Source organism: Trachypithecus francoisi, unplaced genomic scaffold, assembly GCF_009764315.1.
Source record: "Trachypithecus francoisi isolate TF-2019V2 unplaced genomic scaffold, Tfra_2.0 Lachesis_group4, whole genome shotgun sequence".
NCBI lineage: Eukaryota > Metazoa > Chordata > Mammalia > Primates > Cercopithecidae > Trachypithecus > Trachypithecus francoisi.
The window spans coordinates 116,350,411-116,365,215 of NW_022681469.1; the positions used below are offsets into that span (position 1 = coordinate 116,350,411).

Below are 14,805 nucleotides of genomic sequence, written 5' to 3' on the forward strand. Positions count from 1 at the left end.
ACGAGGTTTCTCCATGTTGGTCAGGCTGGTCTCGAACTCCCAACTCAGGTGATCCGCCCATGTCGACCTCCCAAAGTGCTGGGATTATAGGCGTGAGCCACCGCGTCTGGCAATTTTTTGTATTTCAGTAGAGAGGGGGTTTCACTGTGTTGACCAGGGTGGTCTCGAACTCCAGAGCCCAGGAGATCTGCCCGCCTCTTCTTGTATTCTCTGAATTGCCTTTTCACTCTGTTGATTGGATCTTTCAATGCACAGAAATTTTTACTTTTGATGTAACTTAATTTATTAATACCTTTTTTTTTCTCCTGTTGGCTGGGCTTTTCTTGGGTGTCATAGCCAAGAAATCATTGCCAATCCAATGTCATGAAGCTTTTCTTTTAAGAGTTTTAGACCTTTTAGGTCTTATGTTAAGAGTTTTTTTGTTTTGTTTTGTTTTGTTTTGAGACAAAGTCTCATTCTGTCATCCAGGCTGCAGTGCAGTGGTACAATCTCAGTTCACTGCAACCTGCCTCCTAGGTTCAAGCGATTCTCCTGCCTCAGCCTCCCGAGTAGCTGGAATTACAGGTGTGTGCCACAACACCTGGGTAATTTTTGTATTTTTAGTAGCGATGGGGTTTCACCATGTTGGCCAGGCTGGTCTTGAACTCCTGACCTCAAGTGATCTGCCTGCCTTGGCCTCTCAACATTTTAGAGGCATGAGCCGCTGAGCCTGGCTTTAGTTTTGTTTTGGTGAGACAGGGTCTTGCTCTGTTGTTCAGGCTAGAGGGCAGTGGTGCAATCATAGCTCACCGCAGCTTCAAACTCCTGGGCTTAAGCCATCCTCCCACTTCTGCCTCCTGAGTAGCTGGGACTACAGGCACGCACTACCATGCCTGGCTACTTTTTAAATTTTTTGAGAAATGGGATCTTGCTATATTGCCCTGGCTGGTCTCAAACTCTTGACCTCAAGTAATCCTCCAGCCTCAGCCTCTCAAAGCATTGAGATTACAGGTGTGAGCCACCATGCCTGGCCTGAAGCCACTTTTAAAGAAACCACAAGCTTTAGGGCATGGAAGTGGATGGAAAAGGGAGACATTTCTAGAAATTTCTTGGAAATATCTGGTGAGGTCTCAGGGATTCCAAGGCTGAGAAGCTGAATGGGTTGTGCAACCGGGCCAGGCTGTGTGGGGAGGGGGTCTTGCCTGTGGGCCTCCTGGGGACCCCAGAATTCTTTGCTCCTCTCTCCTCCCACTGTGGCTTTAGAGATCCTTTCCCTCTCTAGGTCTACTATTTGCCCTGTGCCCTTTGCCTCTGGCCTGACCTGTTAACCAAAGCCTTCTGTTCTGAGGTCGGCCGCTGCCTGGCTGTGGTAACAGGAGCTTCAGGGGGACAGAGCAGCGGAAGGAAAGGGGGATGGGGAGGGCCCCAACCCTTGAAGCTGAGCAGATGGCAAAGAAAAACACTGCCTATTTGCCTCTCTGGGGTGTCCGCTTCTGGGGGCAAGGCAGGAGTTTCTTTGGTCTCAGTTTATTCACACATGACTGTGCATGGGAGCATATAGGGGGGTGCGGGTCACCCCCTTTTTGCTGGAAGCATCCGGTCCTGGCCGGATTCTGTTTTGTTTTTGTTTTTTTTAAAAACAGGCCTGATTGTATCTGAGCTGTGAATTCATCCTGGGCAAGTGCTGTGACCTACTCCCAGGCCCATATCCTAGGACCAAGAGAAGGTCCTGTTAGATGAGCCAGGAAATTTTAGAAGCAAAGTAGAGTCTTTATGTTCCTCATTTAGTCCTTGTAGGTCTTCTCTATGGTTCTCTGGAAGGAGACATTGATCTCTGCATTTGGACCCTATTTTATTATTATTTATTTATTTATTTTTGAGACGGAGTCTCGCTCTTCGCCCAGGCTACAGTGCAGTGGCATGATCTCGGCTCACTTCAACCTCCACCTCCCGGGTTCAAGCGATTCTCCTGCCTCAGCCTCCCAAGTAGCTGGGATTACAGGTGCGCCCCACTACACCTGGCTAATTTTTCTATTTTTAGTAGAGACGGGGTATCACCATGTCAGTCAGGATGGTCTCAAACTCCTGACCTCAAATGATCTGTTCACCTCGGTCTCCCAAAGTGCTGGGGTTATAAGAATGAGGTTATAGGCATGGGGTTACACCATGCCCAGCCTGTTTTTTTTCTGTAGAGATGTGGTCTTGCTATGTTGCTCAGGCTGATCTTGAATTCCTGGTCTCAAGGGATCCTCCCGCCTCAGCTTCCTAAAGTGCTGAGATTACAGGCGTGAGCCACAATACCTGGCCTGGAAGTGCATTCTCAGGGTCCAGCAGGGCAGTGTGGGTTCATCAAGGCAGGGAAGTGTGTGGACCTGAGACATCAGAGGATACAAATGGCTAAGGAAAGATGTCGTTCTAGCAGAGGAGGGAGAGGTTGCTAGAGATTTCACTGCAGAGGTGTGACAGGGCTGGGCCGCGAGGGTGGTAGGTGCAGAGGTAGGAGGTTACTCCAGGTTGCTGGAAACAGCAGGAGTGAAGGTACATGAGGACCATGAGTCTGGCCTGTTGGGGCCATGTGCATCTACCTCCTGTCCCCAGCTATAGGTTCCTTTTCCCATCTGTTGTTATGAGCAGGTGCCTTCTGTACCAGCCGGGGAACAAGCATCCAAAAACCAGGCTTTCTTTCTCTTTTGTTTTTAGATGGAGTCTCACTCTGTCACCCAGGCTGGGCTGCGGTGGTGCCGTCTCAGCTCACTGCAACGTCCGCCTCCCGGGTTCAAGTGATTCTCTTGCCTTAGCCTCCTGAGTAGCTAGGATTACAGGTACCCACCACCATGCCCAGTAACTTTTGTATTTTTAGTAAAGATGGGATTTCACCACATTGGCCAGGCTAGTGTCAAACTCCTGACCTCGAGTGATCCGCCCGCCTCAGCCTCCCAAAGTGCTAGGATTACAGGGATGAGCCATTGTACCCGGCCAAAATCCAGGCTTTTGGTGATGACTGGGAACCCAGAAAGGGTGACAAGTATTTATGGTCCTATTCCTAGTTGTCTGAAATGTGCCTCCCTCCAACGCTTGGCCTCACCACCCAGGCAGGTAAGGAAAGAGAGTAAAGCCTGGAGGGAGACGGCCTGGATTCCCGGCACAGCTTGGTCACCTACCAGCTGTGTGCTCTGGGCTTGCCATGGGTGGGACACAGGAGAGTGGCCCTCGAAGATGGGCAAGTCCTAATCCCTGCAACCTGTGAATATGCTACTTTACGTGGTAAAAGGGACTGTTCAGATGTAAACAAAATAAGCATCTTTTTTACATTTTTACATTTTCAATTTAAAAAAATGCTTTTTTTTTTTTTTTGAGATAGAGTCTCGCTCTATTGCCCAGGCTGGAGTGCAGTGGCACAATCTCAGCTCACTGCAACCTCTACCTTGTGGGTTCAAGCAATTCTCCTGCCTCAGCCTCCCAAGTAGCTGAGATTACACACGTGTGCCACCACGCCCAGCTAATTCTTTTGTAATTTTAGTAGAGACAGGGTATGTTAGTCAGGGTTTTCTAGAGGGACAGAACTAATAGAACATATATATATATATATATGAGTTTATTAAGTGTTAACCCACACGATCATAAGGTCCCACAATAGGCCGTCTGCAAGCTGAGGAGCAAGGAAGCCAGTCGAGGTCCCAAAGCTGAAGAAGTTGGAGTCGGATGCTTGAAGGCAGGAAGCATCCAGCAGGGGAGAAAGATGTAGGCTGAGAGGCTAGGCCAGTCTAGCCTTTTCACGTTTTTCTACGTGCTTTATATTCTAGCTGCACTGGCAGCTGATGAGATGGTGCCCACCCGGATTGAGGGTGTGTCTGCCTTTCCCAGCCCACTGACTCAAATTGACAACACCTTCACAGACACACCCAGGATCAATACTTTGCATCCTTCAATCCAGTCAAGTTGACACTCAGTATTAACCGTCACACAGGGGTTCATCATGTTGGCTGGGCTGGTCTTGAACTCCTGACCTCAGATGATCCACCCACCTCAGTCTCCCAAAGTGCTGGGATTACAAGTGTGAGCCACCGTGCCTGGCCAGTTTTAAATTTTTTTAGAGGCAGCATCTCACTCTGTCACCCAGGCTGAAGTGCCGTGGTGGGATCCTAGCTCACTACAGCCTCGAACGTCTGGGCTCAAGGGATCCTCCCACTTCAGCTTCCTGAGTAGCTGAAACTACAGGTGTGTGCCACCACACCTGGCTAATTTTAAAAAATATTTTATTTTTTAGATTAAATTTTTTTTTTTTTTAGAAATGGGATCTTGCTATGTTGCCCAGGCTGGTCTCAAACTTCTGGCCTCAAGTAGCCCTCCTGCCTAAGCCTCCCACAGCACTGGGATTATAGGCATGAGCCACTGTGCCTGACTGGGAACCAATGCTTATTGAGCACCTACTATGTACTAGGCTTAGAGCTAGGACCAGTGTTCCTTGTAAGAGGGTAGCAGGAGGGTCAGAGTGAGCAGTAGGAGATGTTACCATGGAAACAAGAGGTTGGAGTGATGTCAGAAAGAAGCCTCCAGCCAAGGGACAGGGGGATCTCTAGAAGCCAGAAAAGGCGAGAAATAGATTCTCCCACAGAGACTCTGGAGGAAACTCACCTGCTGTCACCTTGGATGTCTCATTTCCAGAATGATAAGGTTATAAATGTGTGTTCTTTTAAGTCACTCGGTGGTAATTTGTTAGAGCACAAGTGGTTTTTGTTGTTGTTGTTGTTGTTGTTGTTGTTTTTGAGACGGAGTCTTGCTCTTTCGCCCAGGCTGGAGTGCAGTGGCCGGATCTCAGCTCACTGCAAGCTCCGCCTCCCGGGTTTACGCCATTCTCCTGCCTCAGCCTCCCGAGTAACTGGGCCTACAGGTGCCCGCCACCTCGCCTGGCTAATTTTTTGTATTTTTTAGTAGAGACGGGGTTTCACCGTGTTAGCCAGGATGGTCTCGATCTCCCGACCTTGTGATCCGCCCGTCTCGGCCTCCCAAAGTGCTGGGATTACAGGCTTGAGTCACTGCGCCCGGCCTATTGTTTGTTTTTTAGAGACAGGGTCTTGCTGTGTTGCCCAGGCTAAAGGGCATTGGTATGATAATAGCTCACTGCAACCTCAAATTCTTGGCCTTAAGCAATCCTCCTGCCTCAGCCTCCTGAGTAACTGGGACCACAGGTGCATACCACCATGCCTAGCTATTTTTTTCTTTTTTTTTTTTTTTTGTAGAGATGGGGTCTCGCTATATTGCTCAGGCTGGTCTTGAACTCCTGGGCTGAAGCAATCCTCCCGCCTCCACCTCCCAAAGTGCTGAGATTACAGGAATGAGCCACTGTGCCCGGCCAACCACACTCTTTTCTCTCATTTGTAGAATGGTCTTAGTACCCTTGTCCTGACTCTGTGTCTCTGAAGATGAGAAAGCAGGAGACCTCCAGGTCTCCTTGGCTGTTGCTGTAGATTTCTGTTTCTATAAAGCGGTTTCTTTTTCTGTTTCTTTTTTTTGAGACAGAGTCCCGTGCTGTCGCCCAGGCTGGGGTGCAGTGGCGTGATCTCGGCACACTGAAACCTCTGCCTCCCAGGTTCAAGTGATTCTCGTGCCCCAGCTCCTTGAGTAGCTGCGATTACAGGCGCCTGCCACCATGCCTGGCTAATTTTTGTGTTTTTAGTAGAGACAAGGTTTCTCCATGTTGGCCAGGCTGGTCTTAAACTACTGACCTCAGACGATCCCTCCCAAAGTGCTGGGATTGCGGGTGTGAGCCACCTCTCCCAGCCCCGTAAAACAGGTTCTAGATCTCACTGTCATATGGCTCCAAATGCCCTGTTGTGAGATCTCTTCTGAAAGGGTGAAAACCTTATCCCGAGGAATTCTAACCAAAGGCCTGGAGAACCCACCACAGGATTGATTAAAATAAACCTTTCTCGTAGGAAAACTGCAAGTCATGAGTTTCCAGCTTTTTCATATGTGACCCTTGGGTGGCCCACTTCAGAGCATTCTGCAGCTTGCGATGGGTTTAATTTTCTGTTTTGATCCCACGGTGAAACCACAAATGAGTAGAAGTGCCTTAGGCAGGCCCTCCGCACTGGTAGCCCCACTCTTCGGATGAGGCTAGGTGGGAATTGGCCGTCTGCAGGGGTTCCTGGGAAAAAGGCTCTTTAATCAGCGGGGCTGGAGGGAAAATGGCTCTGCAGGAATGAATTGAGAACTTGAAACGGCGTCTTTCCCTCTGGTTGCCAGGGGAGAGTTGCAATTCTTCTGCGGTGATTTTGTGACTTTCTTGCGGTCAGCCCCCTGGTGCCTGCCGGACTTGGGCACAGCAGCCAGATGAGAGGGGGAAAAATGGGGGGAAGATGGCTGCTTCCACCTGAGGGACATCTGCCTTTAATCACCACTGAAAACAAAGTGGGCCAAGGAATTGCCTGTGACCAACTGAGGGCAGCTCAGGTATCTCCGAAGGCTGCAGCTTGGGGTTGTCGGGGGTCTCAGCCTTGCGGTCTTTGTGCACTTAGGCACTCTGGGAGAAAACCTTCTGGAACTTGGTTTTGTTCACATCCGGCCCTTGCTTGAAAACTCCTGGTGGCCCAGCATGGTGGCTCACGCCTGTAATCCCAGCATTTTGGGAGACTGCAGTGGGAGGATTGCTTGAGCCCAGGAGTTCGAGACCAGCCTGGGCAACATAGTGAGATCCTGTTTCTACCAAAACGACAACAACAACAACAAAAACATTAACCGGCTGTGGTGGTGAGTGCCTATAGTACCAGCTACTAGGGAGGGCGAGGGGGGACAATTGCTTGAACCCAGGAGGTTGAGGCTGCAGTGAGCTGAGATCGCACCACTGCACTCCAGCCTGGATGACAGAGCAAGACCCTGTCTTTAAAACACAACACAACATAAAACTCCTAGTGGTTCCCCATGCCTCAGGCCAAGGTTTGAATCCCACAGCATGGCACTTAAAGGCCTTTGTCTCTTCCTAACCTACTGCCCAGCCTCAGCCTCACTTCCCATTCCCTGGACTGACTACTCCAAGCCCCACAGAGCTGCTCCTCTGACAATTCCAGAGCTGTTAACGCTTGCTTGCTTTTCTTTCTTTCTTTCTTTCTTTTTCTTTCTTTCTTTCTTTCTTTCTTTCTTTCTTTCTTTCTTTCTTTCTTTCTCTCTCTCTCTCTCTCTCTTTCTCTCTCTCTCTCTCTCTTTCTTTCTTTCTTTTCTCTCTTTCTCTCTCTCTCTCTTTCTTTCTTTCTTGAGATAGAGTCTTGCTCTGCTGCCCAGGCTGGAGTACAGTGGCATGATCTCAGCTCACTGCAACCTCCGCCTCCCAGGTTCAAACGATTCTCATGCCTCAGCCTCCCTAGTAGCTAGGACTACAGGCACCCACCACCATGCCCAGCTAATTTTTGTATTTTTAGTAGAGATGGGGTTTCACCACATTGGCCAGGCTGGTCTCGAACTCCTGATCTCAGGTGATCTGCCCACCTTGGCCTCCCAAAGTGCTGGGGTTACAGGCATGAGCTACCACGCCTGGCCATGCTCTTTAGAAAGGACTGTGACACCCTAGAGGAGGACAGAATCCCAGGCTTGGGGACCAGGGTTTGATTCAGAGACTGAAGGATGCAGCTCCCCAGAGCAGTGGAAATCAGATGGTGAATGTGTGGAAGAACTGGGGGCTCCACATCATGTGGTTGCAGGGTGCTTCTTCAGCAGCCCAGGACTGGGGTGCTGCTGGGTAGACGGGGCTGTAAGATGCAGAGGCGGGGGAATGAAGAGTGAAGACAGGCGCCAAAGCATGGGACACGGAGGTATGGCAAAGGGTGAGGCTTTGGGGACAAAGAGAGGGGCTAGAGTCCCTGTGCGATGGGTGAAGTTGACCTCCCTATCCCTCCTCAGCAGAGCCAGGCACCTCCTCCTCAGGGCTCCTGTGCACTGCAGGTTCTTGCCTGTTCTTGTCACCTGTGTCATGTTTCTGTGATTCTTTGCATTGTCTGTGTCTTCTCATCAGATTGCAAGTCTCCTTTTCAGCTCTCTCAGGCCAGTGAGCGTCTCAGGGTCTGGTGCTTAGAAAGGGCTTCACAAATGTTCATTGAACAGAGGGCTTAGAATTGCTTTCTCCACCCTCCCTCCCTCCCCCCCCCTTCCTCCTTCCTTCCTTCTCCCCCTACTCCTCCTCCATTTCTCTCTCTCTTTCTTTCTTTTCTCTTCTTTTCTTTCTTTCCTTCCCTTTTTCTTTCTCTCTCTCTTTCCTTCCTTCCATCTTCCTTTCCTTTCCTTTCTTTTTCTTTTTTCTCTCTCTTTTTCCTTCTTTTGTTTTTTGAAACGGGGTCTCCCTCTGTCACCAAGGCTGATATGCAGTGGGGGGGGTCATAGTTCAGTGCAGCCTCAACCTCCTGGGCTCAAGTGATTCTCCTGCCTCAGCCTCCTGAATAGCTGGGACTACGGGCACATACCACTATGCCTGGATAATTTTTTATTGTTTGTAGAGGCAAGGTATCTTGCTAGGTTGCCCAGGCTGGTCTCGAACTCCAGGCCTTTCCGGCTTGGCCCCCCAAGGTGTTGGGATTACAGGCGTGAGCCACCGTGCCTGGTCTAAAGTGTACAATCTTAAGTATACAGCCTGATGACTCTCTACTTATATGTATGCTCATGTAAACCACCATTCAGGCCCAGAGAGAGGACATTTCCAGCACCCAAAAGGCTCTGGTGTGCCCAGGTAGGCCCCCTAGAGGTAACCATGGTTCTGATTTCATCACCATAGAATAGCTTTGCCTGTTCTTGAACATAATATAAACAAAATCATTGAGCATGAATTCTATTGGGTGTGGCTTCTTTTGCTCAGCATCATCTCTGTGCGATTTATTTAGATTGTTGAAATGGTTTGTGCTTTTTCAGTGCTGGGTAATATTCCATTGCAGGAATTCCATGCTGCTTCCATTCTTTTGTGGACATTCTGGATTTTTTTCACTGTATCTGTTTTACGGTCTATTGGAGAATATGAGCTGGAGCGTGTCAGCTTGAACTTATCATTTTCCAATGAGGAGACTTGGAGATTAGGGGTCAGTTAGCACATGTCACCTGGGAAGTCACAGGCTGAGCTGGGATAAGACCCCAGTTTCTTGACTCACAGCCCTGTGATGCCCCACCACGGTAGAGGGCAGAAATACAAACTCCTGAGCTTTCTCAGCAACCAAGTCCTCTTATTGGGCTTATGGACATGTCAGCTTATGGACAAAATCCTGACTGTCCATCGCCCCAAGTCAGCAGGTCACAGAGAACTCAAGCAGCCTCTAAGATGTCAGAGCTCTCCCTCCTGACTGGCAGTAATGGAGAGAATCAATGTAACAGCAGCTGCTTTTCATCGTGTGCTTCCGTGAGCCAGACTTTGCACTAAGGGAAAAGGTGTTATTCACCCTTTCAGCCCTGCTTCCTTGGGAAGCAGTTCAGTCCCCTCCCCAATTATCGTCACTCCCCAAAGCAGCACGTAGAGTTCTCAGAGGGCCTCCGCAGAGGAGGGGGTCGACTTTGCTGATCTGAAGCCCTTCATCATAAGGGCATTATCAGGTGGCAGTCTGGTTAGAATCACAAATGCCTGGCTAGGGTGGACATGGGAGGAGGGGCTAATCTGTTCTAGGAAGGTGGGAGTGGTGTGGGATGCTTATCCAGGTGTGGAGTGAGCTCCTGGATGGGCTGCGTAGGGGGATGGACAGAGCTTTAAAATACTCAATGTGGGTCAGAATCGTCCGTCAAGATGAGACACGCTAGGCGCGGAGGCTCATACCTGTAATCCCAGCACTTAGGGAGGACAAGGGAGGAGGATCGCTTGAACCAGGAGTTCGAGACCAACCTGGGCAATATAGTGAGACCCCCCCCATCTCTACAAAAAATTTCAAAATTAGCCAGGTGTGGTGGCGCAGGCCCATAGTCTCAGCTGCTCAGGAGGCTGAGGGGAGAGGATTGCTTGAGCCCAGGAGGTCAAGGCAGCAATGAGCTATAATTGTGCCACTGTACTCCAGCCTGGGCAACAGAGTGAGACTGTTCAAAAATTTTTTAAAAAAGGAATACTCTTTCTACTCAGTTTCCTTTCTTCCTCTTTCTTTCTTTCTTTCTTTCTTTCTTTCTTTCTTTCTTTCTTTCTTTCTCTCTTTCTTTCTTTCTTTCCCTTTCTTCCTTCCTTCCTTCCTTCCTTCCTTCCTTCCTTCCTTCTTTCTTTTTCTTTTTGAGGCATGATCTTAGCTCACTGGAACCTCCATCTCCTGGGTTCAAGCAATTCTCCTGCCTCAGCCTCCCGAGTAGCTGGGATTACAGGTGTGCGTCACCACACCTGACTAATTTTTGTATTTTTAGTAGATATGGGAATTCACCATGTTGCCCAGGCTGGTCTCAAACTCCTGACCTCAGGTGATCCACGTGCCTCGGCCTCCCAGAGTGCTGGGATTACAGGTATGAGCCACTACACCTGGCTAAATTTTGTATTTTTAGTAGAGACGGAGTTTCACCATGTTGCCCAGCTGGTCTCGAACTCCTGACCTCAGGTGATCCTCCCACCTCAGCCTCCCAGAGTGCTGGGATTACAGGCATGAGCCATTGTGCCACGCCTTCATTCTAATTTTGAACATGCATTCCCATGGGAAATAATCTGTTCACAAAATATGTTAGAAACTGAACATAAGAATCATAAAGTTGTTTCTTCCAATACACAGTTTATGTATAATTAACTCTTCCACTGCCCCGCTGCCCCCGGCCTTCCCAGATATTTACTTATCACCCACTCAATGCCAGACGCTGCTGCAGAGATCCAAGTTGAGTAAATCTCTGCTCTCAGGGTGAGAGAGACAGTCGTGCCCTGGGGTGGTACAGTGGCTGCGAGTGCTGTGGGCAGAGTTGGAGGAACCAAAGGTCGGGGACCAAATCTGTGCAGAGGGGACAGCAAAGATTTGAGAATGAAGGGGCCACTTGAGCAGGATGTGGAAGATGAGTAGGTGGCCCTCGGGGAGGCAGGGATAGGGAGGGGAGTAGGTGTTCTAGACTTTGGTGGGCTAAAGGCCCAGATGTGGGCAGAGGCATGGCTCAGCCTAGAGCTCAGGGGTTCAGGAGCGCAGGGAGATCCCCGCAGGAGGCCTGGTGGGCTTGGTCACTGAGTGGGTTTGTCCCTTCCAGACCTCAGTCCACACTGCCTTTCTTTTTTTTTTCTCCTTCCTTCCTTCCTTCCTTCCTTTCTTTCTTCTTCCTTCCTTCCTTTTTTTTTTTTTTTGATGGAGTCTCACTCTGTCTCCCAGGCTGGAGTGCAGTGGCGTGATCTTGGCTCACTGCAAGCTCTACCTCCCAGGTTCAAGCGATTCTCCTGCCTCAGCCTCCTGAGTAGCTGGGATTACAGGTGTCTGCCACCACTCCTGGCTAATTTTTGTATTTTTATTTTATTTTTTGTTTATTTATTTATTTATTTGTTTTGAGACAGAGTTTCCCTCTTGCTGCCCAGGCTGGAGTGCAATGGTGCGGTCTCGGCTCACTGCAACCTCCACCTTCCAGGTTCAAATGATTCTTATGCCTCAGCCTCCCGAGTAGCTGGGATTACAGGTGTACATCGCCATGCCCGGCTAAGTTTTGTATTTTTAGTAGAGACCAGGTTTCTCCATGTTGGCCAGGCTAGTCTTGAACTCCTGACCTCAGGTGATCCACCCACCTTGGCCTTCCAAAGTGCTGGGATTACAGACATGAGCCACTGCACCAGACCCACACCGCCTTCCTTCCTTCACTTGTTCATTCAGTAAATACCACTAATGCGTGCCCTGTGCTAAACCTGAACGAGGGGCGGGGAGATGGGGAGACGGGTGTTCAGGGGCCTGTGCTCTCTCTGCAGGCTGCAGTTACACGGGGCAGGTGGACAGCAGCACATCTGCACAGGTGTGTCCCATGTGAAGCTGCATTTGGCTGGAAGTTGTCATCGAGCCCCTGGCTTGGGATGACATTGCAGACCCAAGGATGGCGCTGTCGTGCCAGGTGTTTGCAGAACTACCTGCCTGGAGAGGGCATATGGGTAAGGCTTTCCCTGATCCTTCAAGCCCTCTGGACAGTGGAGACCTGCCCCAGAGGACTGTAGAACATGACAAGGTCTTTGACTCTGCCTGCCTGGCCTCCCAGTCACTGGGCTTCTGGGCAAGAAGCAGCACTGCTCTGAGCTTCCTACCACTGATGATGAGGGTGATGATGAAAGCTATGTCGGTGGGATGGTCTCTAAAGCCTCACCCAGCTCTAATCCTGCCAGGAGGAGGAGGAAGAAGAAGAAGAGGAGGAGGTGGAAGAGGAGGAGAAGGAAGAGAAAGAGGAGAGAAGGAAGAGAAAGAGGAGAGAAGGAAGAGGAGAAGGAGGAGGAGGAAAAGGAAGACTAGAAGAAGGAAGGGGAGGAGGAAGAGGAGAAAGAAGAAGAAGAGGAGAAGGAGGAGGAAGAGGAGGAGGAAGAGGAGGAGGAGGTGAGGAAGAAGAGGAAGAGGAGAAGGAAGAGGAAGAGGAGGAGGTAGAGGAGGAAGAGGAAGAGAAGGAGGAAGAGGAGGAAGAAGAAGAGGAAGAGAAGGAGGGGGAAGAGGAAGAAGCAAAGGAGGAGGAAGAAGAAGAGGAGGAAGAGGAGGAGGGAGAAGAAGAGGAAGAGGAGGAGGAGGAAGAGAAGGAAGAGGAGGAGGAAGAAGAGGAGGAGGAAGAGGAGGAAGAAGAGGAGGAGGAAGTGGAAGACCCTGGAGAAGGATGGACCCTGCAGCAATTTCCCAACTGGACTCCAATCCAGGACCCTACCTCTTGTCTCCAGGGGAAAGCTACAGGATCTGGTGGTGTTGAAGCCACGTTTCCTCTCTGCCTGCTGGGGGTTACATGAACTGCCAAAAATTCCTACCTGGAAAGGTAGGAAGAAATGTCAGATTTGGAAAGAAATGATCCAACGCAAAAGGCAAACTTCATTACCAGCCGGGTTTGTTTCATTCTTCCCTGGATTCGGAGTGGCTTCAGATTCTCCCGGGCCTGACCGTTAAAGGGAAACTGAGGAATTCCTCAGAGACGCCAAGACAGCAGTGTGTGGCGGGGGTGCCACCGGCAGCTGGAAGATTAGTCCCAGAGCCCCGGTCCTTTGGAAAAGGTGTTCTGCTGGCGGAGACTCGCTGGGCTGTGATGTGATCGTGTCGGTGTCAGATGCCAAATTCCACAGTCAGTCTCTTTCAGCAGTCACATTCCTTAGATTCTTATCAGGGATTTCCCCCCCCAGTGAACACTGGGAACCAGCCTCCCTGCTGATTGCAAGAGGATGGGAGGAAATTAAAAGCAGGAGTCCTGGCGTTCGGCCTGGTTCGTCACCAGCTTGCCATGCCAGCTTGAGCCCTTCCCTTCCCCCTTCCCCTTCTCCCAGGCCTTGGTTTTCTCACCTGTAAAAAGGAGGTTGGGGCAGGATGATCTTTCCAAGGTCCCTGGCTGTGCAAAGTCTATTTTCTCTTTCTTTTTTTCTCTCTCTTTCTTTCTTTCTTTCTCTCTCTCGCTCTTTCTTCTTTCTTTCTTTCTGTCTTATTTCTTTTTGTTCTCTTTCGTTCTCTCCTTCCTTCCTTTCCTCCCTCCTTCCTTCCCTCCTTTCCCTCCTTCCTTTCCTTTGTCTCTTTCTCTCCTTCTTTTCCTTCCTTCCTTCCTTCCTTCTTCCTTTCCTTTCCCCTCCCCTCCCGCTTCCCTCTCTTCCCCCCTCCCCTCCCCTCCCCTCCCTTTCCTTTCCTTTCCGTTCCTTTCCTTTTCCTTCCTTCTCTTTTTTTCCTCTTTCTTTCTTGACAGGGTCTTGCTCTTTTGCCCAGGCTAGAGTGTGGTGGTGAAATCTCAGCTCACTGCAGTCTTGACCTCCTGGGCTCAAGAGATGCTCCCGCCTCAGCTTCTCTAGGAACTGGGATTACAGTCACGTGCCACCATGCCCAGCTAATTTTTAAATTTTTAGTAGAGATGGGGTCTCACTCTATTGCCCAGGCTGGTCTTGAATTCCTGGCTTTAAGCAATCCTCCCTCCTCAGCCTCCCAAAGTGCTGGGATTACAGGCATGAGCCGCTGCGTGCGGCCCTCAAAGTCTTAATAATTCTCCATTCAAGTCCATAGCGAGATGGTTTCAGGGGACAATAGAACTAAACAAAATTCTGTCTTTCCTTCACAGAGTGGGAGATGCTTTCGGGACAGTTGCTGCAGTGGGAGATTAGGAGTGAGGGTCTTTTTATGTGTCCCCTCCTTCATGGGGGAGCATTCCTTTCCCTGAAATGGTGAAGCTCTACTGTCTCTACTAAAAATACAAAAATTAGTGGTGTGTGGTGGTATGTGCCTGTAATCCCAGCTAATTGGGAGACTGAGGCAGGAGAATCACTAGAGCCTGGGAGGCAGAAGTTGCAGTGAGCTGAGATTATGCTACTGCACTCCAGCCTGTGAGACAGAGTGAGACTCCGCTTCGACAACAACAACAACAACAACAACAACAAAAACCAAAAAAACTTTTTGTAGAGACGGAGTCTTGCTATATTGCCCAGGTTGGTCTTGAACTCCTGGCCTCAAGTGATCCTCCTGTCTTGACCTCTTAAAGTGCTGGAATTGCAGCATGAATCACTGCGCCCAGCCTAAACCATCTTTTCAATGGCAGTCCTCTTCTGATCTCTTGGCCCACGTTTTAAAACAGCTTTTATGAGAGTGCCATTTATTCAGAAAAAAAGACTCCAGGATTATCCTGGAAGATTAAAGCCTGATCCAGGCCTGGCGCGGTGGCTCACGCCTGTAATCCCACCACTTTGGGAAGCCGAGGCAGGCAGATCACTTGAGGTCAGGAGTTCGAGAT

The 14,805-nt window shown here is 49.8% G+C and overlaps 1 protein-coding gene across 3 annotated transcripts in view; it reads left to right on the forward strand.

Annotated features, from left to right (window-relative positions):
• COL26A1 (collagen type XXVI alpha 1 chain) overlaps positions 1–14,805 on the forward strand; it is a 204,093-nt gene that overhangs the window by 27,431 nt on the left and 161,857 nt on the right. The window contains exon 1 of one of the 3 annotated variants that reach the window (XM_033193197.1): positions 4,307–4,653. The exons of the other annotated variants lie outside the window; for them this stretch is intronic. Within the exon in view, the coding sequence (XP_033049088.1) occupies positions 4,646–4,653 (8 nt within the window). The 5' untranslated portion in view covers positions 4,307–4,645. Of the gene's footprint in view, positions 1–4,306; positions 4,654–14,805 lie in introns of those variants that run through there. 3 annotated transcript variants of the gene reach the window in all.